This window comes from Brachyhypopomus gauderio, chromosome 21 (assembly GCF_052324685.1).
Source record: "Brachyhypopomus gauderio isolate BG-103 chromosome 21, BGAUD_0.2, whole genome shotgun sequence".
NCBI lineage: Eukaryota > Metazoa > Chordata > Actinopteri > Gymnotiformes > Hypopomidae > Brachyhypopomus > Brachyhypopomus gauderio.
In genome coordinates, this window is record NC_135231.1 from 4,705,885 (window position 1) to 4,733,160 (window position 27,276).

The 27,276-nt window shown below is 44.8% G+C and overlaps 1 protein-coding gene across 3 annotated transcripts; it reads left to right on the forward strand.

Annotated features, from left to right (window-relative positions):
* Window positions 1–27,276, forward strand: slco4a1 (solute carrier organic anion transporter family, member 4A1). Of its 3 annotated transcripts, none has more exons than XM_076984312.1 (13): window positions 1–129; window positions 16,119–16,715; window positions 16,997–17,372; window positions 18,475–18,565; window positions 19,394–19,515; window positions 19,647–19,758; window positions 21,660–21,814; window positions 22,283–22,538; window positions 23,135–23,297; window positions 23,453–23,628; window positions 23,720–23,784; window positions 23,933–24,081; window positions 24,324–27,276. In XM_076984312.1, exons 2-13 carry the CDS (start codon window positions 16,314–16,316, stop codon window positions 24,495–24,497), a joined length of 2,241 nt encoding a protein of 746 aa, XP_076840427.1. In that variant the 5' UTR covers window positions 1–129; window positions 16,119–16,313; the 3' UTR covers window positions 24,498–27,276. The 3 variants fall into 3 exon arrangements, with proteins under 3 accessions (XP_076840427.1, XP_076840429.1, XP_076840428.1); XM_076984314.1 differs by having other exon boundaries at window positions 22,283–22,502; window positions 23,132–23,297; XM_076984313.1 differs by lacking the exon at window positions 1–129 and adding an exon at window positions 156–391.

The following is a 27,276-nucleotide window of genomic DNA, read 5'->3' on the forward strand; positions in this document are numbered from 1 at the left end:
CTCGGCACCTTAACGAGCCTATTTTATTTGAGTCAGCATAGTACCGGATGAGAGGAGCGGGCGAGAGGCGTGTGGATGTGGTGGGGAAGGACGCGCCAATTGCCGAGGCGTATGCGGCGATATAGTGATGTGAGTATGTAACTGTGTGTGTGTCCACAGCGAGGAACCATGAACCAGAAATAGTAGTAGAGGCGATGGTCACGTTACAGTAAAGCAGCACATGACAGCGTCTCTCGGTATCAGGGCTTGGGCGTAATTATACGGGATTAGAGCCCATGTATTGTCCGTCGCGGTTAGGTTGTGTCGGATATGGACTTGAGGACATTTAGGGTACCGAGCGGAACAAAAGAAGCTTGATACCTGTTACAACCCGCGATGTGTGGGTTAGAAGGTAAGTGGGTATGACTATCATCTCCCCCTTCGGCTGGCTTTTATTTATTTGTGAAACGCTGACTCCTTAAATTCAGTTCAGGCCATTATTACACTTAAGCCACAGGTTTCTTCCTTTACCTTTTTTCATTCATTAGATTTTTTTTTGTGTGTGTGTATGGAAGCTGATCCAGAACCACGCCTGGGCTGAGTGGACTACATAGCGGCGTATGAAACGTGTGGGTGTGTCGCTGCTGGGGAAACACTGACGGGCTACCTTACAAAATGTAATATGGTTTGCAGTGCATGTAAGATGTAAGGGTGGACAGGTTTCCACGTGTGATGCTTAACTGAAGACAGTTTTAAAAACGACCACTGGACATCTGCTTCAGGCAAGCGGTATGACTGGATGACGTTCTTTCTGAAATCTGATTGACTGTATTTTGGCATATAGGTTCAGAGAGGAACGACAGTAATAGTAATGATCGTAATACTACAATAATAATAATAATAATAATAATAATAATAATAGCACTGCTGTGTAATTATTTAAAATCTAGGGCACTGAAATATTCTGGTAATATTTTACATATATGCAAAGATGATGTCTTTCATGCCAGAGGGCAACAGCTGTTTGAACTGTTGTTCAAAGTTTTTGTCCCCTTCCACGTGATAACCAGGCTCTTACCCTCTGTGACCTGCACCCAACACTTTTACACTTCTAAACAGAGCCGGAGTGGCTAATCGGGAGGTTCGGGAGGATTCCAGATGGGCCGGCTCATGTCAATCTCTAGTTTGGGCCGATTGGGAGGGAAAAATAATTTTGGGCCGGATTTGGGCATGAAACTCCCGGGCTGAAAAAGTGTCCCACTCCGGCCCTGCTTCTAAACACCCCCACACCCCCACCAGCGAGGCTCATCAGCAGTAAAATCCCATGAAAGCTTTATTTCCTGAGCATGACACAGGAAGACGTGCTGTGCATTGGCTCCCGGATTAATTTAGTCAAATGGAATGCTCACTCTTGGAGGGAGGGAGTGTGTGTGTGTGTGAGTTATTTTTAATTCTACACGCATTTATTCATTTTAACTTGCACATACATTTAAATGTCCTTTTTTCGTGAGGTTTAGTTATCGATTAAAGTGTAAACAAAAAAAAAACTATTTAACGTTTATATTTTAAACATATAAATCACATTTTCTTTAACAATAAAAGATGAATTATGTTTCGGGGGAAGGCATTATGGTAGGCAGTGTTTAACTAGGCTGCAGTTTTAATTAACTACAGTTCTGGAATTGCTGAATAGAATCAAGCTAATAAATCTGGAATGCTTGTTAAAAATTCTCAGTGGCTAAATGAGGAAAATTTGTCGGATGCTAATTCATACCTAGAGTATTAGACAATTGTTTAGAAGTGTATGGAGGAACCTTTTGTCATGCATATGTAAAATTGGTGCAATGTTATGCCTTGTTAAGAAGTATGCATTAAAAACGAGTAGGGGTTCTATGTCGTTACATAAAATTTCCCATAACACAGCAGAGTTGCCAGATCATTAAGTACATATTTTCTATAGCTGTCTTCATAAATATTTACAAAGGTATTTACAGTATAAATGTAAATGAAAAGCGTCAAGCAACTACCATTTGAATGGGAGTAGACAGGACCGTTTTCACCCATAAGTGGGCTGACTCCACAAAAACTGCTGCACATGAATCACCATAGAAGTTTGGCGCCCTGGCTGGAACAAGCACCTGGGTGGAAGGCCAGTGTTATAATGGAACCTCTCAGGAGATCCCAATGCATATAAAATGGGAAAACCGACTGCTTTGCATCTTCCTGGCATTATAGTGCCTGGCTTTCATTCTTAAAGCAATCGCCCACGTAAGCACTGTACTTCTCCTGCCTATCCCAAGTTCTGCATCGACTGAAGGGGTCTCCTGGTGACCTGCCACTGCTGTCAGCTGTTTTTTGCCTGACCGGTGTTGTGTGTGTGTGTGTGTGTGTGTGTGTGTGTGTGGGGTGGGGCAGATACGCTGGGCAGTCTGCTCTATTGCAGCGTGCCCAGAGTTTAAATCCATGCCACTGCTTCCCATGTCAAAGTAGCTGTGCAATTGAACAAATGTCTTATGGCCTTGCGTTTTCCACTATTTTGATCCTTTTTTTTTTTTTTTTTTTTTTAACTATCATTCTTTAACTTTTTCTCTCTCGCCATCTGTTTGTTTCTCTCTGCCCTGCTTCTCAGAGGGTAGGATGGTGACTCTGCTTCAGGGCAGTTAAGGCCGGGCCCAGAAGTCCCATTTCCTTTTAAGCTCCTCACAAACCTGCCTCATTTGTCACTACTCACGATGCTGCTCTGTTCTGCGATATTGAAACTTCCAAGTTTCACTTTTCACCTTTTAAAAGCCGTTCATTGTGTCAATAGCCAACCAAAGACATTAGGCAGTAGGGAGTTCTGTGAAGACTACAAAAGGATGTAAACTTTCAGAGATTGTTACTGCAACCCTTTGTGGCTTAGGTTGTCACGACAGGAGGGGTAAGTGCTGTGTTGCCTAAAGAGTAGCACCCATGGAGTGATAAAGGATGAATCTTGGCATGACAAGTCCCATTTTATAAACTTGAATATGTGCTGAATAGGTGTTATCTGATTGGCTGCTTCTCTGAATCGTCCATTCCGATTGGTTCTCTGCTCTCCAGCAAGCCAGCATGCATGTGAGAGACACCACAGGCCAAGTGGGGCACTGCGTTTGTTTAGCCGTGAGGGAGGGGTTAAAGGAGGGAGGAAGGAGTGGGTTGGTGGGTGGGTTGGCGTAGGTGATTGGTTGGGCTTAAGGTGGGGTGAGTTTTCTTTTTTGGGGGGTTTTGTTTTTTTTTTTGTTCCCCCCCCCCCCCCCCCCCAATAAGACGTCTAAGTGGAACACACATTTTCATATACCCTGGGAATACTGTCCGGTTAGTCCGGTTCTGTTAACAGTTCTGTATACGGCACCTGTCTTCTGGCGGGCGCTATATCAGTTAGAAGGCCCACTTTCTCAGTGCTCAGGGCTGTTGGTGAAAATAGTGTTGAAGGTTGACTAAGTTATAGCCTAGACTACGGTATATTTAGAGACCGCTGCTGTTATTTCTGATACTCTCAGCCACAGGTATTCCGCTCACACCTAGTCTGAGATCTGTGCTGCACTAAACTGGCCACACTGATACTGGTTGCCTTGGTATTGGTTATCCGCTCGTCTACATGTATGTACTACTGTTCATTGTTTTGTACCTGTCTGGTGAGGTTCAAATTTGTATTCCTCCAGCCAAGTTTAACCTTGCCAAACAGCTGCACACAGGAATGTAAAATGAGCATTCACAGCAAGATATACCTGTGGGGGGTTTGAAGGTCATGCTTTCTCAGTAAGTCAATCAAAAGTTTTGTTTAAAGCAATACGTAATGAGTGAAAAGAGAAAAGTCTTATATTTCAATCATGGTCAAAATGGCTTTGAATAGCTTTGAGGAATTCCACATGATGCTTAAACTACAAGTCTACATGAGTCTAGGAGGATCTTAATTCCTGCTTTGCAGCAACTCGAGTAGCATGTGACGCAAATTTAAAACTGTTGTGGCCTTTCATTCGAGTATAGAGTGGTTTTACTGGCAACTGTGCACCTGTGGCATTTATGGTTTCATGTGCATAATGCCGCCCCCTGCTTACAGTTTGCTTTGTTATGCTTTAAAGACCGAAACGAGCATTTGTAGTTTTGGCCGTAATTCCATGGCTGTTGTCCAAATCAACACTTGCAGTTTTCTGCAAGCTTTGTCTGTCCAGGTTTATTTTCACAAAGGCACAGGCTATATAGGAAGTCTGGGAAAAAATGTAATCATGGTCTTAATCCAGTCTTTTAAATCTAAGTATGCGGTTTGTGACCACTTGAATAAAGAATAATCAGAAATGGCTAAAGATCAGATTATTGACTGCATGTAAACACACTCACTGTATTGTTTAAAATCCGATACAGAGGTGGATTTCAGCTCGGACTGAAGGGGGAGGTTAAGCTCAGTTCATCAATCATTCATACTGTTTATGTTGGAGGGATTTCGCTCTCTAGCTAGTTGCACACGATTGCGGACAATGCTAATATTGTCAACCTGATTTGAGTCTTCCTTATTCGGAGATACTTAGAATTAAGCAGCAGGGCAGATCCTTTTCCCAGGATTGATTTGGTGCAAAAAAGTAGGTAAAGGAGATTTTCAGCCGTCTTAGTACGACAGTTAGCTGGCTGACTGGAGGTGTGTCACTGATGGCCATGCCTCTTAATGAAACCATCTCAAAGATCATGTCTGGTCTGGTCAAAATTGGGTTTTGGGGATCTGTCTAACTTTGACTGGGCATATAAAAGGCATTAAAAGGGCAACGAACGTGTCAATGCATGTGCAATGTTAGGGTAGCATCAGGGTTGAACATGCAATTAATGAAGGTGCTCGCATTCAATTGTGAAAACATTAATTAAACTGCCAAACACAACAGGGTTTTCGCCTTCCTAAACCGCTTTATTGATGTGACTTCCGTGCTTGGCTGGCAGGAGCTTGATGTGCGGGGGCATGATGAGAGTAGTGAATCATTCAACATGGAGAAATCCAGGGAAACCTTATCTGAATAAGATTCTGTGCTGGCTGATGATACCAGTTAGGGCTGCACGATTAATCGTATTTTTATCGTTATCGCGATGTGAAGTTTCACGATAAACACATCGAAAGAGCCACGATAACTCCTTGAATAACAGCAAACTCAAATTGCATTATCCTCGTCCAGCAATAGAGGGAGCTATTCGCGCTGCAGACTATGATCACGTGACGTAAGTAGGCAAGAGGCAGAGTGAGGCAGAGTTGCCAGGTTCGCGGTTTTTACGCCAAATTGGGCTTGTTTGAAAATCCAGCCGCGGGTAAAAATTCTGGGGCCGCGGGGTGCGGTTTTTTGGGCTACTTTGGAGTTGGGCTACTGCGGAAGTTACAAGTCAACACTAAGAATCGATCGCGATATAATACATAATTTGTCTCCATTTCACACTCGCCACCCCCCCCCCCCCCCCACCCCCGCCAACAACTTACACTCGCAGATTTTGTGCGGACCTGGCAACCCTGGAGTGAGGTGAACACGCTCATCAGACACCGATTTGGTTTAAGCCCGGTTTACACTTGATGCGGCGCGAGGGTCCGGGAGGCGAAAATAACGTAATCGCGGTGGCTTCGCCCGTGTGCAATGGCCTCGCGCGCTGTCGATTCACGAGGTCGTGCACCTCTCGAATTTTGTTCGCGCGCGCCGCGTCTCAGCGCAATGAGAACAGTCATGTTTGCAGGGTTCATACACCTATACAAGGTGGAATTCAAGCACTTGTACGTCACTTTCAAGGTCCATTTCAATAATTCCCAGCACGTTAAACTTAATTGAATTAAATATTTATACATATACTCTAAATGATTCGAAATAATTCGCTTTTTTATCACATTATTTAATGGATATTTATTTTCAAAACGCCCAATCTTAACGTCTTCACGTTCTCTCATGTTTCGTCCTGGAATTACAAGAGGCTCGTATTTGTTAACGTAATACAAGAGAATTGTTCAGTCAGACATATTTGTTGTGAAACGAAGTAGTTACAATTTCAAGCATTTTCAAGTACTTTAGCCTAAATTCCAGCACTTTTCAAACCTGAAACACAAAGCAACATTAAAATTGGTCAGGTAAAAGTTCATTCCCCTGTATTTGAGGGGTGTTTTTTTATACTACTAGGCCTACATATCGTTTCGGACAACACTGCAAAGAATGTGACACGGCAAGATTAAACGCTTCCGCCGTTCGCGGAGGTTAACGAGGTGTGCGGAGTCGCTCACTCGTGAAAGTATAAACCTAGATTGAATCTATTGTTGAATAAACCTGCAAAATATTTGGAATTATTCTGGATTCATTACACAGTAAAAAACAAAACAAATTAACGTGCTGCTGTTCAGAGAGACACTACATTTCTGTATTTTAATCTTAATTTATCGTGGTTCACATCGATATCGGGATATCCAACAATGTTATCGCACATCGCAATTCTAGTCCATATCGTGCACCCCTAATACCAGTCATCAGCTGTGTTTCCTGGTACGTCTCTTTCTATCTATTCTGATGGAATGAGAGATGAAATTCATGCTGCTCCCTTTTTTGGATGGCAGGTGTATGAAACGACTGATATTGATGGCCGTGCCCAACTTTCTATCGTTGTTCGCTATGCTGATAGTGCAGGTAAAATTCAGGAGTGCTTTATTGTTCTTTTTACATTTCTAAAGGGTGAGATGCTCTGACTGAGTATTAAAGGAAAACATGCAGGGCTACAATTTTATGGATAAATGTCTGGCACAGACATACGATGGGGCTGCTGCCATGGCTTTAGCCCTCAATGGTCTGCAGGCCAAAGTGAATTGCCCCCTGTACGTTTGTGTGCATTGCTATGCACGTAGACTTAATGTAGTGCTATCACAGGGGACTAAATGTTTGTCTGAGTGCAGAATATTTTTTGTGTCACTCTCTGGGTTTGCCACATTTTTCTTCAAATCCACAAAGAAGACATCTTTTGAGTCTGCAGGCTGTTCAAGGTTGCCCAGACACGCTCCTACTTGATTTCACATCATGGATAGTGAGCACTGTGACGGAACTAGGATGGCCTCCTGCAGACTTTTTATAACACTATTTCAGATAAGACAATGGATGATAACACATTGGATTATGCCAGAGGTTTTTTTAATGAAACTGGAGGATCTTGAATTTGTGTTCATGCTGTACACATACGAACAAATCTTCTTGGAGACTGATGTAGTCTTTGATATTGTCCTGCAGAGGGCCAAGGATAAATAAATGAGTGTCTTCAGGCTTTTGTCAGAGAAGAGGTGTGAGGGGCTTTAGCAGCAGGTCTCGCATCTGACCCACGAGATGAGCCCATGTGAAAGTGCCGTGGATCCCCAGGAGCGATACAGAAATCTGCACATGGCCATAATGATAATCTCATGGAGCATGTTTCTTGGTTTTTCTAAAAACCAATTCAATTCCATGCCTCAGCAGTACAAATTGTTATTATTGGTGGCAACAGTTGGAGCTACGTCTGCAGGTGTAGAAATTAGCTTCTCCTGTTTAAAAAGGCTCAAGTCTTATACCTGCAACACGATGGGACAAGGCCATCTAAGCAGCCTAGCTCTGCTGGTCTTGAGAGGACACTGGTGAAGTCCCTAGAAAAGACGCCTACTTGGTACTAGGACACTTTCTTGAAAAGAAATGGAGTACAGAATGTATGTATAAATAAATTCACACATTTTATAATGTAAGCCAACAATGTGCATGCCCTGTTTGAAAGACCAGCAACCATCACTGAGCTCCCCATATACTGAATTCATTCAGATTTTTTCAGGGTGTGCCATAGTCACTGTACCCGGTGCGTTGGCACCTGCTATGTGGTCCTTTGGGCCCTTCACACTCTCCTTACGCTCGGGGCCGGAGCGCTCAACTGTCCCGTGAACAGCAGGCAGCTTGACCGCATTGTCTGGGGGTGCCCTCTGATCCTCACGGCCAAGCGGTGCACGCCTGAGGTGGCGTGGTGGTGTGCCTGGCCTGATGGATGTCCGCATGTAGCTGGGCGGTGCACTTTTGGAAAGGCCTGGAGACGTTCACAGCTGGTCACCACCAGACTTCAGCGTGGTAACTGTGTGTGCCTACCCTCCTCCACCTTCATGTCTGAGGCGGAGGCAGGGGTGGGCTGCTTCATCCCCACCTCACCCTCCTTTTTCAAGTCTTCCGGCTCCTCTTGACCACGAGGCACAGGGGATCCACCTTCAGAGCACCAGGGGGCTCTCAAGCTCCTTGTCAGACCCCAGAGGTGGAGTACAGCTTCGAAGCAATAGCCCCCGAATACTCGGACACCCCCTGGGGGTAAGGAGCATCGTAGGAGGTCTCTGGAGAGCCCCCTTCTAAGCGCCAGAGTTCCTCAAAGTCTTCTTTAAACTGAGGGGTGGGGTGGGTAGGGTAGTACAGTCCCAGCATGGTGAGCCCTCTATCATCAGGTCCAGAACCCCAGAGGGGACTCTCCTTTCAGAAATGACATGGATAGGTTGTACCAATCACGGTACTCCCCGCCATATCTGACGGAGTACACCTCGGAGAAGCAGAACACCCCTGTGGCCAAACCCCTCAGGCTGGATGTTGAAACAGGAGCAGAGTGAAAGCAACGTCTTGAATTTCAAGTAATAATGGCGGTTGGAGCTAAAATGGGCCAAACGATTGATGAATGACACAGGTCCAACAACTGATATTAAATGTGGTCAAGACACACACTTAATACACGGACTACAACAAGCAACAAATGTACCAAATAAGACGATGGACAGTTTTTCCTTGCCACTGTCGCCCCTGGCTTGCTCATTAGGAGTCTGGATCCATGCAGTTGTAAAGGTGATTTGTGACGTGTTGTAAATGTGCTATATAAATAAAATTGACTTGTGTGGCATTTGTATCACCCAACACACACACACACACACAAGGAAGTAAACATACATTAATGAATATACACATGCAGACAGACACGCCCAGAGGGATTAAGAGATTAAGAATGAAATTTCTTTGTAGTCCTCAAATTAACCAGTTTATGTTCCATAGAGCAGGTCCACTACATGTTTGAGTCGACCATGTTTAAAATGGGTTTTGTTCCTGAAACTAATTAAATTGTTTTTGTTCCCCTTTATGACAACTCATTATACACTTACTGTAATTATGATGCATGATTTACCTGTGACCTCGCTATGAAAAACATTATTTAACATGGCTTGCATCAACCACTCTTCATATATAGTTCATCTATTAATCCATCCATCCATCCAACTAACTATATATAACTATATAGAGCGTGTCACTCATGAAGCAGTGCTGTGGTTGCACAGCTAGCTCTGTGCTAATCACCAGGAATGTCTGGGTTCAAGGCTGGGGTTGCTGCCCTCAGCCTCTCTTACAACTGGTGTGAGAAGTGGAACGGTACTGCGAGGCCATTGGAAATCAAGTCAATGTTATTTATATAGCGCTTTTTACAGCACGTTGTCACAAAGCAGCTTTACAAATGCATGGGACACACAGAACGTGTGAAGGGAAAGGGGGAGTGATGGACACCGACGTTCAGGAAGATGAAATGGCTGCTCTGTCGGAGAGCTCTTTCTTTGCTCTGGCACACATTTATCACCCACCTGCCCTTCAAGACTGGGAATGCTTTGATTTGCTAGCATCTGCTTCCAGTGAATGAAGGTATAGTTTTCCCCTTATGTTCTGTACAGGCAGTAGAGGAATCTTATTAGTACAGTTAATAAAAGGTAACGCGACCAGAGGGAATATCCAGTTTCACCACCCAAGTCCAGAATGCAGGGGAGGGTGTTTGGGAGAGAGGATCATTTGTACGTTCTTATTATCTTGTGGAAAGCAGATGGCTCCCAGCAACAGGTCAAATCCTGTAACATGCTGAAGTGTAATAGATGTATGTAGCATTCCACTGTTGCCATAGATATAATGTTTTCAAGTGGCAGATACTGATTTCAGAATGATTCATTTCTTTAGATTATACACTTTTACCATTTTGATCTTTTGCCTTACAAAAATATCACACCATTCCCTCAGCCATGTGCTTCCATCAGGAAAGAGCGTCGTTTGCTTTTACAAAGTGCTGTAAAAGTTAAAAACCAGGACGGCTTCCAGCCAGCCGGCGCCGTCGCTGCACGCCATCACTGAAAGCCCCTTCAACGTTTAGCCCACCTTTCCTGGTTCCTAAGATTTGTTTTGGGGAGGAGAGAAGCCCCCCTTCTTCTCGGAAAACAACACATCCGAGCTTTTCAGATTGAGTAAGGTGCTCGTTTCAGTGACTGAGTAAAAACATGCGTGAAACTGCATGTGTGCTACGACTGCAAGAGACAGGACCAAACGATGGAGGTGAGGGTGCAGTAGGCTACACATGGATTATGTTGCATCTGCTGCATTCTCTGCCTTAATGAAAACTGGGCTAATGGAGCATGATTAGCACCATTTGACACTAAGTCTTCAATCTGCATTCACAATTCCTGCTGGTCCAATGACGGCTTTGCCTTGTTTTCCCACTTGTGCGAATGATGTATGATGGATACTGATGATTTGCTAGCTTCTTGTGCTGTGGATTGATGACCCACCACCACTACTAAACCCTTTTGATGGCTGGCTTCTTTCCAGACTGGCTAGCTGGCTGAATTAAAACTTCAGAAGCTCGTGGTAGTATTATTAGAACTATAAATCTGGACTGCAACTAGCTCGTCCACCCAATGAAGGATGGTTTTACCTTTTGAGTCCTCCCAAGATTTCTTCCTAATCCCTACCTAGGGAGTTTTTCCTTACCACAGTCTCCCTTGTCTTGCTCATTAGTGATCTGGACCCATGTATTTGTGACGCCTGTTGTAAAAAGTGCTATATAAATAAAATTGACTTGACATGACTATTATGCATCTAGCAGATACATGTTTGTGAATGCGCCATGACGTTTATAGGTGTATGGTCAGGGTTAAAGCAGTGTCAGAATAACGGTCTCACTGTTATCCCCCTATGCTTCTGTGGAAGGCTTGGGAACGTTCTGCCAGATTCTCTTGACATTCACCCGCCTCCTGCAGGTGGGAGCAGGGAGTGGTGCAGACGTTAGCCAATGGAGTCGGCACCAGGGTAAAGTCCATTGTTTGTTGCCAACTTGCAGGCCAAGGCGTCGTTCCACATAAACGTATCAGGGAAGAACTACGATTGGTTGGCACACACTGAACAGGTACAGCTCTCTCTTACACAGAGGACGGCTGACACTCCTTTGGAGTGATGCAGTTAATAAGTTGCCTGTGTCACTCTCTCTTTGGGATGGCCTAGTTATGACGAGCACCTTTACTTTGGGATGTGCACCATGTCTGATATTTCAAGAATTTTGGGAACAGAAGAGCTCCTCATACGGGTCGTGGATCAGCAAAGTGGGATGTTTCTGTTTGGAGCCTCTTGGACAACTTGTGAGCAGTGATTTTGCTTCCTGTGTATTATGCAGTTTTGCATGCTGAATCCAAATATGTTTTCAGAATTTCTCTATCACTTATAGATTTTGTTCATTCCAGTACACTTGTAATTTATCATGTACAGTGTGTGAAGCGGCACCAAGGAAGTTTGATCCTTTGTATGTGGGCAGACTCTGCTGGAGAGAGATATTCCTGAGGTCAAACTCATGCATTTCACATGTCAGAAGTACGTTTGTACACACTTTTACTGTATGAACAAATAATATATAATTAATGACATTTACACACTAAAAAAACAATAAAAGAAACATTCTAAACAGATTCAAGCTCAGAATAAATTGTACTATGCAGTTCACCTATTTTAGTTTGAGAGAAAGTTCACATTTTATTGCCCAATGTAAAAGGCATTATCAGTTGGGCACCAGTGGTAGGAACATGGCAGTAGGATACTATTAATGTTCATAATATTAATTTCATGGGCTGTTGAGTCCTTTGGTAGGTGCAGTTTTATTCCTAATATGGGGGATAATATTTGCTCTGTTTGAATGAATGACGACCACTTCAGTTAAGGTTGCAGAGAGCTTTGGTGTAGCCTTCCTTACCCTGGGTGCAAATAGTGATTTCTGCTTTTCTGTAGTCTCATCGTCAGTAGGAAATTACTCTGCAGAGCGAGGTCACGTGTGTAATAAGCATAACAGGCATTCACATTGTCAGTTCACTGCCTCTCAGCCAGCATGTAAGAGAATACAAAAACATGCACAAATGCATTCAGGAATTGTCCTTTCTCCACATCCAGGACAGGACGATGCTTTATTTCCAGTAACGGAGACGGGGAAGTACACTCCATGCAAGATTAGAACATAAACTTGAAGGAGCAGACAGGGTTTGCAGAGTGCATAACTAATGATTCTGTGCTGTGTAGACAAAGCCTCGGTTCAAACTGGAACTGATGGCATGTGCCCACTGTAACACCTGTCCTTCCTCTTAGCAGAAGCACCTGTGGGCGGACTGGGGCCTGTTAAAAGGACAAGACAAAAGCAGAAAGACCAAGTGCACAGGCACAGACAGAGAGCATGACCGCAGTGGAGGTACGCCTCAGTAGTGTAGTCGCAGCAATCTGCTGGTCATGTTTAACCTGTGGTGTGGAGGGAGCGAGAAGCAAAACAATGCATAGGCTACAGAAATGATAACTGGGTATGACCCAGTATAAGAACACATAGGTGTGTGACACTCGTCTTCATCGTCCGTGCTCTCCTTGTGGCCTCTGCCTGAAGCCTCATTCTTTAGTGAGTTTAGAGGAAACGTAGATCCATGTAGATACATGGATCCAGTGCCTCTCCCTGCCCACTACAGGTGCAGTGAGCCACTCTTGTGCCTGGGAAAAGATGCTGCAAATAAGTCTGCTGGCTTCCTTCACTCTGAACACGATGTCTTCTGCAAAATATCTGTCCTAAAAATAAATGTACAGCCTTTCAAAGGCACAAAAAAGAAACCCAGACTTCAGTCTTCACTATGACAGCCTAACAAAAAAGGGTGTATGTTGTGCAGTAAGATATGAGGTCAGAGCACTTGCCGTTAAGAAAAAGCAGTACTTAACCAACATTTTAGTTTTTAATAAAAGAACATGGCCAGCTGCATGCTTCATAGTGTCCAGAATCTGCATACATCTTGATAAACATACACTCTTGATAAAATCCAGACTTTTGCACTAAAAACCTGCAGTGTCCGTCCGGCTGGACTCATTGACCCCAAGTCCTGAACACGAGATATTACTTCAACACCACCAGAGATATTGCTGCATGGAAGTGGAGCTACACCACACCTGAACTCCAAAGTGACCTGAGCCCCTCCACCCAACCCCACCAGAACCTCCTGTACCCTCTACCCCCACCTGACCAAAATAGATTCTGTTCTGACCAAGCTTCCTTCCCACAAGGCCTCCGTGAAAAGTGTCTGGCCCACAGACTTCCTGCTCTCTCTGGTTTTGCATTCTCTCGCCTTGTTAGCACCCAGCCATGCTTCAAAAGCGGACGCTGGATCACGGCTCCAAAGCAAACAGGCAGGCCGTTCACACGCCGTTCCCAGGCTGCGCTCGCCGAACTGGGCTTCCCTTCATTTGATCGCCCCTTTGAATTTTAACAAGAAAAGCCGTGTGGAACACAATAATAAATAATGGGTTTTGAAGGTTCTAAAAAGGTATATTTGTTTATTCGTCTGTGCCTCTGTGGTTCCTGTCAAAAGCTGGAAACTGTCCAATCAAAGGCCCCCATTTAAGAGCGCCCTGCTGCCACTACTAACATTAGTCACTCCACCTCATTGATATTCTCCAATATCAGCATTTTTACTTGTGTGCGTTTTCATTTATTAAATATCAGATACTGTATATAAACACATGGATCGAGAGAGCATGGTCTTTATTCTTTTACCATATGCTAAAATATGGACTCAACAATTCTGTTCTGGTTATCTCAACTTCTTTTGTCCTCAGAGTGGCTTCTTAGCTTCTGCTGAATTTGTCTTTATCCAGGATATACTTTATTAATACTTTTGTCATTTACAAATCTGTATCTAATCTCTCCCTCTCTTTCTTTCTGTTTCTCTTTTCTCTCTGTGCTAGTTCTTTATAATGTAGTGCTTGTATCGTAATTATTTGTATAGGGCACCTCAACTTCACTGCTTGTTTAAGTGGCCCAGGAATAGACATTAGCTCATGCTGGCCATTGGTTTTCAGGAGCAGAATGTTAGTAATAATGCTTACAAAGAACAACATTTTTGACAGGTGAAAGCATTAAATTTCGTCTTAGTTTAGAACCATTAGAGACTTTTATTGGAAGACACTTTAAGAAAAACTTGTCCAATTCCCTCTCACCACATGCAAATGGGAACACTGGGCAGTGTGAGAGACACACTAATGAAACTTGCATTCATATTCACCTGCTGGATTAACTCCTCGCCGGTAAGGATTTATGAGGGCACTGGACCAGTTCTGTCTCAACTTTGGACTCCTCTGTAATTTTGTGAATTTGAACTAAGGAAAAAGTTTTTTTTTTTTGCTAGGATTTATTCTATTATTTTAGTAGTATTACTGTATTTTTCAGTTGCATCTGTTGTATGCCATATTTTCTCTTTTTTATTTTGTTTGCAGTTTTTTCTTTCCAAGGAAAGGTTTAATAAAGCATAAATAATCATATGTGCTATTACTGAACCTTACTGAACTTACTGCCTTACTGAACCATGGTCCTGGATGCCAACTATGGGTGAGGCAGTTTGATCCAAATCACTATGGCGAGTCAAACTATGATGTGTATAGAGTAGGGTTGGTCAATGTTGAACTTTTTCATATCGGTGTACTGTTCAGACTATACCGTGGTGTATGGTATTTCCTGTTTGGAGTGGGGTGTTTGTGAAATTTTCTTATCATCTGTTTAGATTCCTGGTTTTTTGGTGTATATATATACCCCATGTTCTCAATGCCCCGTTGCTGGTCATTGTTTCAAGTCTCTTGTTCGTAGTCCAGTTTACTTCCCTCCGCTATTCTCAGTTTGTGTCTCTCAGGTGTGTTTCCGAGTTTTGCTTCATGTTTGGTTTTCCCATAGTCTAGTTCTTTCTTTAGCTTCTGTCTAGTGTATTTCTGCACCCTGTTAATTTTCTTTCTAGTTCGTGTTCGCAGGTTCATGTATTTTCATGTCTTTTATTATTCTAGTTCATTTCATGTTGTACTTGGTTTGTTTTCTTATGTTTTTTGTCTAGTCCGTGTTACTTGTTTCTGTTCATTATGCCACGTCATTCTCGTAACTCCAGTCCATGTCTGCCTAATGTATTTCTGTTAATCCCCCACTCTCGCCTCTCCACCTCGTGTCCACCTCCTTTACGGGCAAACTTTCTTGAGCATTTAAATGCTGCGTCTGATGAACATCTGAAATGGAGCATATTTAAATACCAGCATGTCAGTACCATGGATTTGTGGAATAACGACAGACCGCATATCCTCCAGAAATTTCAGTCAGTGTTAAGAGAAGATAGAAGCAAACTCTGTCAACGTTTAAACCACTTGGAAATGGCAATGAAATTGGATTATAAACGTTTGCTAGCTGGTTTGTTAGCTAGCGTTTACAGTCATACCCCCCCAACACTAGTATAGATTATTTTCCAAAGCACTTCAAGGAGAAAGAAATGGGCTGCAGTTATACATGATTAAAGAATCTTCCTTATTTGCTCTATTTCATACTTCTATGAATCCCTTTAAGGGATTGTTTAGGTGAAACCTCCGTGCATGGAAACATAACATGATGATTTACATAACATGATGCATGACACAGATGCCATTTACCTGTAGAACTTGTGTGTGTAATTAATACTCGTATATTTAACTATAATCATTTCTTCATTCTGTCCAATTCTATGTTCCTTTTGCTAACTGAGAAGCAATCACTCGCACTCCACACCCCAGACATTATTCCATTTGCCCCCCCCCCCCCCCCCCCCCCCCCCCCCCCTTTTTTTTTTTGCTTGGCCGTGGCCTCTCCACTTCCCCTTCCTCATCATTTGCAACCTTACACAAAACCACCGGGGATCTTCAAATAACCTTGCATGCGCTCCTCTTCGGGGATTGCAGGTCCTGTGAGCTTAGAGTTGCCCAGAGAGCCTGTTGCCTCAGGACACCTGGTCTAATTTGGCACCTTCCCATGTGTTTTAGGATGACATCTCCCAACCTCCAGAGATCTGGGACACCCCCACAACGTTCAGCGTAGCACAGAAATTCAAATTCCAGTTCCCATCTTCCTACATGTGGACATCAGCCCCTCGAGACAGCTAGGACCAGGAACGGCTCTGATAGTAGCAAAACTGGTGACTCGCTCCACGCGAAGTTGCTACAGGCCCTCCAGGGGCCATGCCCCACCAGCTGAACAATGACGCCTCCTTCAGCTCCAAGCAAGAGCTCCTGGACCTGCAGGACGGCCCTCTGGGTCCTAGCGCCAGTGCCTCAAGCCTTGTGGACTCTCATGGTGATGCACCCATGGGGTCCATCCCGGACAGTCCAGCCAGAGATACCCTCATCAGGACTGTCAAGAAAGAGATGGAGCCAGTGGGGGTGAAATTTGTGCCCTCAGAGGAGGAAAACCCATGTGGATGGGGGGCCTTGACCCCCAGATTCATCCAGACCTTCAATACCCCCCGTTGGGTGCTGTTCTTTCTATGTGTAGCCTCCTTTCTCCAGGGCATGATTATCAATGGCTTCATCAACACCGTTATAACGTCCATAGAGAGACGCTTCGACCTACGCAGCTACCAGGTTTGTGGTGATAGGGGTTGAAGGACACGCACTCGTTTACAATTAACAGTCTAACACTGTTATTATGGGAGTGAATGAAGGGGAAGATAAAAACCCCAGAGTGATATAACAGACAGAAATGTTTGTACTACTAATTTCTGTGTAAAGTTTCAATTTTAATCCCAGGCTTAAAATAAGTTTTAATTTAAGAATGTCTACATTTACCCTGTGAGCAGTAAACCAATCTATAATCTTAACACTATAGTGTATTTAACCCATTGTTTTCATTGCTGTTTTAACAGGCTGGACTCATCGCCAGCTCCTATGACATTGCTGCCTGCGTTTGCCTGACGTTTGTGAGCTACTTTGGTGGCACTGGCCACAAGCCGCGTTGGCTGGGCTGGGGGGTCCTTATACTGGCTCTGGGCTCACTAGTGTTTGCACTGCCGCACTTCACCACGCCGCCCTATCAGGTGAGGGTGCCCGAACACACGGGACTGTGCTCGTCCAATCACACGGATGCGTGCAGGAACAGCGAGGGGAGTGGTCTCTCGGCATACCGCTTCGTCTTCATGTTGGGCCAATTCCTGCATGGTGTCGGGGCCACGCCTCTCTACACCCTTGGAGTCACCTACCTTGATGAGAATGTCAAATCCAGCTACGCGCCAGTTTACATAGGTAAGCCAGGGTTTGAAAACCCACTTTACACTGAATGAACATGATTGCGTCTTGATACGATTTTAAATGTGAAGCTTGCTTGAATTTTGGCTGTCTGTATGGACTTTGTCACTGAGAGACCAACCTACCACCAAATCGCACTAAAAGAAAAATGTTTGATGCAGAGACTATTGTGGGTCAAACCACATTCATTAGAGCATCCGTCAGTGCTTTTCCTAAAGCCAGATTGGTTTTCTGAATGACTTTCCAACCCCCTACACACACACACACACACACACACAAATACACAGGCACACTACAAAAAGCAGCCATCTCTCAGAGAAAGTTGATCTGTTTCTCAGCTAGCCTCTAAGAATAGTTCAGATCTGCCACGGTCGGTCTTCTGAGTGGTCGTTGGCTGTTTCATTCTGGTCATTCAGCAATTGCTACATTGTTTGTCTGAGGTCAGTCTGATCCACATGGAAAGATGTGTTGGCATGCAGGTCTGAGTGCCTCTCCAGGATGCAGTTTCTCAGCGGTGATCTGTGACTCGGTGCATTTCTTGTAGGTGGTGTTTAAAATGTCGTGCAAAGTAGGATTCCAGCCCCCTCCCCTCCCAAACAAACGGTGACATCATGCTCTCTTGCAACGCCGCCTGTTTTTAAACGTGTCCGTGTGCATTAAAGTTGTGGTCCGAAATGCACTCTCCCTTAAAATGAGAGCTGGAGAATAATTTGTGTACACTGATGGCATCTGCGCAGGGTTTCTGCCAGGACCAGTACTGATATCATTGTAGTCAGCCCATCGTTTTCTTCTTCTCACGCACCAGCACGCCTAGCCACACACTTTGCTGGCTTTTATCGGCGAGCTCTGCTAGTCTCCATCCCCAAACATCAATAAAGCTTCAACCGTGCTCAACTCCCAACCCCACCCCTAACCTCTTCCGCCTGCATTTCAAAGGCAGTCGAGGACAATCGTGTGCCCCCCCACCAAAGCCTGCTGGAAAGGCGCTCCTTCAGCTGGGAGTTCTTCCTCCGCCTCACAGGGCCCCAGGTGACGGCCCACGGTTGTGCTTCCTTCTCCCCCGCCAGTCTGCTAATCTGAAGTGCCTCCATCTTCCCAGGCATCTTCTACACGGCAGCCATCCTGGGCCCGGCGGCCGGATACCTGCTGGGCGGGATCTTCCTCAACATGTACACGGAGATCGGCCAGACGTAAGTGGTGTCCAGCTGTGTTACTGCTCGTGGGCAGGTCTCTGGGGTGCAGAGTGTATCTCTCCAATAGGGGCCTGGGGGTGTCAGAGGTCGGGGGAAAAACAATAGCGCTTCCACCAAAATCCTCTTGAAGACGTCTAGAACAGCGGTTCCCAACCTTTTTTGCACCTCGGACCTGTTGCATGCCAGACAATATTTTCACAGACCGGCCTTTAAAGTGGGGGGTGGGGGGTGGGGGGGAGGATACGATGAAATAAAAGGATACGACTGGCATAAAAACAAATATAAACTGCTTAAAAATAAAACTCACCAGACACACAGATTGCTGTAATTGGGAGAGAATCCCAAAATGTTTTATATTTTTCAAAATAAAACATCACTCATACTCCATATCTATTTTATTATTTTTTTCCCTGTGCGGCCTGGTACCAAATGACCCACAGACTGGTACCGGTCCGCAGCCTGGTGGTTGGTGACCGTTGGTTTAGAAAGCAGAATTCCATGGTGGGTGGAAAAGCAGCGTCTGTATACATGCATCTGCTGGTCAATATATGACTGCAGTTTCGTCCTTTATAACATTATCCCCTACGCTACTGCAATGTAATTCAATATGGTCTCATGTCTAATTAGACTGATATTAATGGCAGCATTGATATATTTCTGGAAGACCAGGACGCTCAGACAAGGGTGTGGGAACTTGGACACAGCTTCATTATAACAGTTCAGTGGGCAGTGTATTCAGTTCAGTGGGCAGTGTATTATTAAAATGGCATTCCTTGACTCTGTGCTTGGTTTGCGTATGAAACCCTTTGCACTTTTTTTTTCCAGAACTGAGCTCACTCCAGAGAACCCACTGTGGGTGGGGGCGTGGTGGGTGGGGTTTCTGGCCGGAGGAGCCGCTGCTCTGGTCATCGCTCTGCCCATTCTGGGCTACCCCCGCCAGCTGCCAGGTACCACCACACCCACCTGTTCATCCAGCTCCATGACATCAGTGTGTCTAATGAAGCTTGATTATTGTATGCGTCAGTGGAGTCTAATATTGCTCTTACTGTCTCACACACACACTGTCTCACACACACAGGCTCCCAGCGCTACGTGGCCATGCGTGTGTCTGAGGCCCATCAGCTGAAGGACGGCAGTCAGGTGACCGCCAGCGACCCTCAGTTCGGCAGGACGGTGAAGGACATGCCCAGGTGTGTGTCCCCTATCTTGTCCTCTTCAATCCTGTGGACAAAGACAGAGTATTGGGTAATACTACAGAGAGAGACAAAGAACCACACAGAAGTAACAAATGTTAGACGAGATGTACATGGACATTTGGACAAAAAGAGTGGGACACGCGAAGCTGTTACCACACGCAGAGAGCAGATGGTGAAGCACAATGCGTGCTTTGTCCAGGCAGCCGGTCACGCTTGGTCAGAGTTTTTGGCCAATTGCGTGGAGCCCGGTCCGTCAGCGCAGCTCCTGCCTGGAGGGACATGATGCTGCTCGTATGCTTGTGACTTGAAGCAGAACCAAGAAGAACACCCTGCAAATCAGGGCGAACACAGGCTGTATGACTGGACTTTGATACCCAAATCAGGGCGAACACAGGCTGCATGACTGGACTTTGATACCCAAATCAGGGCGAACACAGGCTGCATGACTGGACTTTGATACCCAAATCAGGGCGAACACAGGCTGCATGACTGGACTTTGATACCCAAATCAGGGCGAACACAGGCTGCATGACTGGACTTTGATACCCAAATCAGGGCGAACACAGGCTGCATGACTGGACTTTGATACCCAAATCAGGGCGAACACAGGCTGTATGACTGGACTTTGATACCCAAATCAGGGCGAACACAGGCTGCATGACTGGACTTTGATACCCAAATCAGGGCGAACACAGGCTGTATGACTGGACTTTGATACCCAAATCAGGGCGAACACAGGCTGCATGACTGGACTTTGATACCCAAATCAGGGCGAACACAGGCTGCATGACTGGACTTTGATACCCAAATCAGGGCGAACACAGGCTGCATGACTGGACTTTGATACCCAAATCAGGGCGAACACAGGCTGCATGACTGGACTTTGATACCCAAATCAGGGCGAACACAGGCTGCATGACTGGACTTTGATACCCAAATCAGGGCGAACACAGGCTGCATGACTGGACTTTGATACCCAAATCAGGGCGAACACAGGCTGCATGACTGGACTTTGATACCCAAATCAGGGCGAACACAGGCTGCATGACTGGACTTTGATACCCAAATCAGGGCGAACACAGGTTGCATGACTGGACTTTGATACCCAAACTGGTCAGTTTCTAGTTGTCACTTATAGCTCCAACCATGTTAAAACTTCAATCTTGTCCGGTCCAAGTGTGTTACACACTGGTCAGGAACAGCCATGGTGTTCCCGGGTCGATTTGACCTGGAGCACGTTTAAGTATCCAAAACATCCAAGCAAGCAGCGTGAATCTGTAGTTACTAACTCATTACTAATTATTCTAGCAATATTTAGTGCAATGGTGTTCCTGACCTCTTAACAGGTAATGGTTCAATTGGAATTATTCACTCGTTCACTCCATAATTCACATGTTCAAACTTTTTTTTTTTTTTTAAACCCCTCCTGTGTCATTATGGGTCAAATTTTAAAGTTTGAAGATCTAGGAAAAATAGTTCCCCCCCCCCAGTATACAACTTCTTCTGCTTGCCTTAATTAGAGTAATCATTTCACATATTTGCAACCACCTCCTGCATGTTTATCACAGATACTGTTCAGGTCAGTATGACCCATCAGTTAAACTGAGGTGAAAGGGAGTGAGAAATGTCAGGGTGTTTCTTTCTTTGCAGTGGAAATTGAAAGTGAAAGTACAGGTACAAATATGAACCTTTTTAATGTATTTAATACCAAATTTTTGGCGTGCATGAATTATTACTTTTTTTTTTTCAATCTTGTCTGACTTTACATCACTTCATCACTTTATTCATCACTGCCATACCTTCTTTCTATATTTCTTTCATCTCTCTCTCCCTCCCTCTCTCTCTCTCTCTCTCTCTCTCTCTCCCTCCCTCCCTCCCTCTCTCTGTCTGTCTAGGTCAGTGCTTCTTTTGCTGAAAAATCCTACATTTATCTTCCTGTGTCTGGCGGGGGCCACGGAGGCCACTCTCATAGCCGGCATGTCCACGTTCGGGCCAAAGTTCCTGGAGTCTCAGTTCAGCCTCAGCGCCTCGGAGGCAGCCACCTGGTTCGGTAAGACGGCCGCGTTGACCCGTCACGTTGCCTGCGTCATCGCTTCTCACGTGACCTGCGGAAGTTAGTTTTGTGTGACTTAAATTACTTCACACACCCAATTTAATCTATTTATATAAATTGCTGAGATCCAGTATGTCATCTGATGAATTCAGAAAACTGAACTATTACCCACTGATTCCTCTTGGTCCACTGTTTTCGGACTGGCCTAATTGTATCGGCCGCCTCCCTGTAGAACTGGGTTACTTTTTAATATTGTTGTGGGCTGATATTTTTGTAAGATCTACACAGTAGATCCTCTCGGTCTTCTCACACCATAGCACATATAATGAGCGATCGGGCCAAGGTCTGCAAGGTATGCTGTGGTGTTATAGTATGGTGTGCTATGGTTGCAGAATGTGAGTACATGACATCACACAGCAACTCACTCACTCACACTCTCTCTCTGGCCCGCCCACCCCGCCCCAGGCTACATGGTGGTGCCGGCCGGTGGGGGCAGCACCTTCCTGGGCGGCTACATTGTGAAGAAGCTGAACCTGCGTTGCCGTGGCATCATCCGCTTCTGCATGCTGTGTGCCCTGCTCAGCCTGCTGGCCATCTTCACCTTCCTCTCACACTGCCCCAACGTGTCCATGGCCGGAGTGACCACGCCCTACCGCACCAGCGGGAGAGTCAGCTCCCCCTTCAACCCCTCCCACCTTTGGCAAGACGCCGACAGCAACAGGTATGCCGCCCCCTGCTGGACTGGAGGGGTAGAGCAGTCCGATACTGGTGAGCAGTAGATGGAGGATTGGCATCAGAGAACATATGATTAGATGAAACAGTTGATAGACGATCAAATTAATGTATGGATGTTGTAGAAATGAGGAGGAAATGGAATTCAAGGGTAGAAGGACATCCTGATGAAAATGCAAATGTATGATTCTGTAATTCTGGGTTTTTTTTTTGTACACTATTAAGACAACAAGTGTGTGTATGTGTGCATCCATGTATGGGCGAGTGTGTGGTTTTGCTTATGGGTGTGTGAGACACCAGAGGAAGAGACTCGGTGAGTTACAGCAACATTTATGAAAGCACTGATCTAGGCTTGTGCATTAAAGTATTAGAGATGACATAAACCAGGTTGAGGCACATGGCTGAGCTTCAGCACACACACACACACACACACGCACACACACACACACACACACACACACACACACACACTATTCACAGGTCTCCATAGTCTCATGCAGCCAATTCCCAAGTAGAGCAAATAACAGCCACTCTTTACACTCTCTCTGTCTCTGTCTGTCTGTGTGTGTCTTGCTCTCTGTTCAGCTCTGTGGTCGATGGAAATCTGACAGTGGGCTGTAACGCAGGCTGTAACTGTGTGGAGGAGTTCTACAACCCCGTGTGTGGAGCTGACGGGGTCATGTACTACACCCCCTGCCACGCTGGCTGCACCACCGTCAACCGCTCACACAGCTACGGCCACAGACAGGTAGCGCACACACTCCGCATGGGCCTTGCTCTTCGCCACTCACAAATAGCCATGGTCAGCCAATCCACAGGGTAAAGAGGGAGCTCAGACTCACTTACCATCACACACAATATAGCTAGTCCTCTGAAGTGTGTGTGTGTGTGTGTGTGTTTCAGGTGTTCACGGGCTGTACCTGTGTGGTTGGTAATGTGTCTTGGGGTGAGGAGGGTCTGGCTGTAGCAGGAAAGTGCAGCTCTTCTTGTAACCGCATGCCTACCTTCCTCACGTTCCTCTTCATCATCATCTCCTTCACCTTCCTGTCCAGCATCCCGGCTCTCACAGCCACGCTCAGGTAAGTCCGTGAGGCACAGACTTTCCTGGGCATTTTTAAAGGCCCACCCTTCTATATTACCGCGGCTGAAGCTCTCTGGCTCCCCCTACAGGTGCGTTCCAGATAGTCAGAGGTCATTTGCACTAGGCATTCAGTGGATTGTGGTGCGAACTCTGGGTACGTTACAATTTCTTCTTCCCCACATTCCTCTTGCCCACTTTTTCACCTGTCTGTTTTCTCATAAATGACACTACTATTATATAAACACAAAGAGCTCATTCATGTGGAATGTGGCCTGTGACAGCTGCTTATGTGGCCCACACAGGCGGCATCCCGGGCCCGATAGCATTCGGCTCGGTCATCGACATCTCTTGTCTGCTTTGGCAAAAGCACTGTGAGGACCATGGCTCCTGCTACGTGTACCAAAACTCCGCCATGAGCAAGTACACGCTCATCGCTGGCATCCTCTACAAGGTACCATGGCACATGCCACCTCTCGCCATCTCACCCCGGCTAGGGTGGGGGATACCACTTCCTGTCCAGCACACAACACACCGCCAATATAAGAGCTTCATTGGAAACCAATCATTTAGAATCCCTGAGGTGTTTTTTTATTTATTTTTATTTTTTACTTCCTTTCAGGCTACAATACGTTCTGCATTGGTCATTGGTGACTGAGACTCTCACCACCACCTTTAACTCTCTCTTTCTCTCAGGTCTTGGGCACCGTATTCTTCCTGCTGGCGAGTGTGTTGTATCGGCCTCCTCCGGAGTCGCCCCAGAGCAGTTGTGAAAGCACGGACCAAGGGGCTGGAGATGCGGTCAGCGGCGACCTGCCAATCAAAGACCTTCCTCCCGAGATCATAGCCAACGTTCACGCGCGGCTGTGATCACCCGTTCCGCTCACCCTGCCCGGGGTGTGCAGACATCGGATTCAACGCAACCTGGGCTACAGCAGAGCACACGCTGCGTTTGCTCCCCTCGATGGTGGAGCCTGCTGGTGCTGGAGCTCTCCCTCACCTGCTATCCTTCAGCCTTGCCTTCCGCCGTCAGCCACACAGTCCGGTCCTTTCACAAAAAGTGAGGACTTGGTTTTTGAAATGTGAGGACTGGGCTAAGAGCAGGGGTTAAAGGTCGGTGGCAGGAGACGTGCTGCTGTTTCTCATGATACTGCAGAATGAAGGACATACAGATGCACTTTGGGACATGCAGTGTTTTACATTGGTTATGGACTAAACGTTTATGTACAAGTCTGTGGTCTTCACCAGAGAACATGATGAATTAAAGTGGCAGTCAGTACTTTATCAACTTTTCTTTTTTTTTTTTGCGCAGCCCAAGTTACAGCTGTGGTTTTCATTTGAGTCAGTAGGTGCAGATGTTAAATTGGCCTTTATACTTGCAGAAAAAAACACGTAATAAAAAGACATTAATATAGCACTTAGTTACTAAGTGTAGTGTTAAACTGAATCCAACAAAGCTTATCAATTTTGAAGTTTAAAAGTAATTTATTGGTATTTACAAATTAAAATAACTAAGATTCTTGTATAAAGTCTTATTCTATTTGAAAAGGCTGACCAATTTAAAAGCACTTAATACTTACATAAATATACATAATATAGTATTAATAAAAGAGGACAATTGTCAAAAATACACAAATGCTGTAAGCACATTGCTGCTCAATCATTACAATCAAATGATTTAGAGGCTATTTAACTGACTTCTGCAGGTCGCAGATAGCCAGTGCCTTGCAAGACTACATCTTCCGTTAGCAAACTTCACATTATCACAATTCCACTTTCATTCTTGTAATCCTTACACTCTAATTGCACTTTAAAATATTTTTATTTACTTGTTCACCAATCATGACTATATAGGCTAGAATATGTGTTATAAGTCATTCAGTCAGTTTAGTGTTTACTGCTGTGCCATACCACTTTATTCATATATCACTGAAATATCATTGTTTACTTTCTATTCCAAATCATGCTATGCAATTAGGATGTATGATTTTTGAATGTTGAGGTTATGCTCATGTACTTAAGCAGACTGCCAGTACTGTACTGGACCTTGGGTGCTGTGGGTCAGAGTGGCTTTGAATTCTATTCATCCTGTGATTTATTTTAAGAACAGATGCATAATAGACAAACGTGCATGTTGTAATTCTGATCACTTTTTTATGTGTGGAGTTTATAAGATTATATTTTAGAAAAGCACTTCAAACTGAAGACAAGCCGCCAATTAACTTCAATTACAATCTACAAACATAAAAAATAAAAAATCATACAAAATCACTCCCCCTTCCATGTTGAGAGAGACATGATGGGCGGAGTCTGTTGATAAACATAGGCACCACAGAGAGGGTTTTTGGTTTGATTCTCACTCTGCAAGTTGACAATGACCTGTGGACCTCTGTGTTACGATGCTGATTCCAGCTCCATGAGTAACCCTTTATCAGAGGTCAAAGCTTGTATTCATTTAAGTAATTATAAAGTGTAGAACCTGCATAACCTTAATATCCTTTCAAACAACCTGTGTAAGTTGGAAAAAATGCCCCAAAGTAATTCCACAGTTCCATGGCTTCTCTATTAATGTACCCAATGCCATTTTAACTTAACATCTATTTTATTAATTTGTTTTGTTTATTGGTCAATTTTACTTTTCTATGTGATAAATAGAAATAGAATAGGGGCAGCAGGAGACAAGGGCTGTGGACTAAAAGCTTTATTGTCCATGGTGCACAGAACAGAAATACTCAGACCAAAAGGTGATAATAGAGATAAAGGTGACACTCTGCACGTCCAGAGAGGCAGTCCAGTATTGTAGGAGATGTTCCAAGGAGCAGGCGACTCGTGAACGGAGAAGGCTCAACAATGCAGTACTGGACCGCATGACCTGTGGGCTCTTGTGCTGAGGGCATTAGTGGTGGCTAGGTGTTACCAATGTGGTTTATTGGGGCCGGGGGAGTGACTGGGGCTCTGTTCGAAATAGCCTGCATACTGCATACTGGACTCAGTATATACTGGATACTACATACTGGTCCTCGTAGTAGTATGAAGTACAGTTTCTAGTATGCGACAAAAGCAAAGCATACTACAGGGTCACGTGAGCGTAGCGTTGCATGATGGGATGCAGTACACCACGAAGATAGCTCTGTTTGCGTACTGGAATAATTTGCGTAAGTAGTAGGTCATCCGGCCTGAGTGTGTCCGTGTGCACGTGCGCACCCTCTGGTGGCTTCCAGGGTCCCTCACCATGACATTCTATTATATTTTCATCCCACCTCCCAAATACTGAAGGTGTATTATATTCAAATAGCTGAGCTTCCAAAGTACAATTGTTTATTTTATTTTAAAATCTTTGCTTTTACAAATGGTTTGATGATTTTGTATGACATATTTTTATGATATTTATTTGATAAAAACTTTTTTTTTGCAGACATGAGATTATTATTATTTTGTTTATGCTGTTTATTTTGTGTCCCCTAAAGACTGCAGCGTTGCATCTTCAGTGATGAGAGAGTGTTCTCAGTCAAGAATGTGTGAACTCTTTGTAATTCATCGTAGTTGTTCATTAGTTAGTTCACATTCTGGAAGTGTAGAAAAGTCATTCTTCATTTCTGGTTTCGTATTTTTCTTGGTTGTCCCTTTGTATATAAAGATTTCAACAACA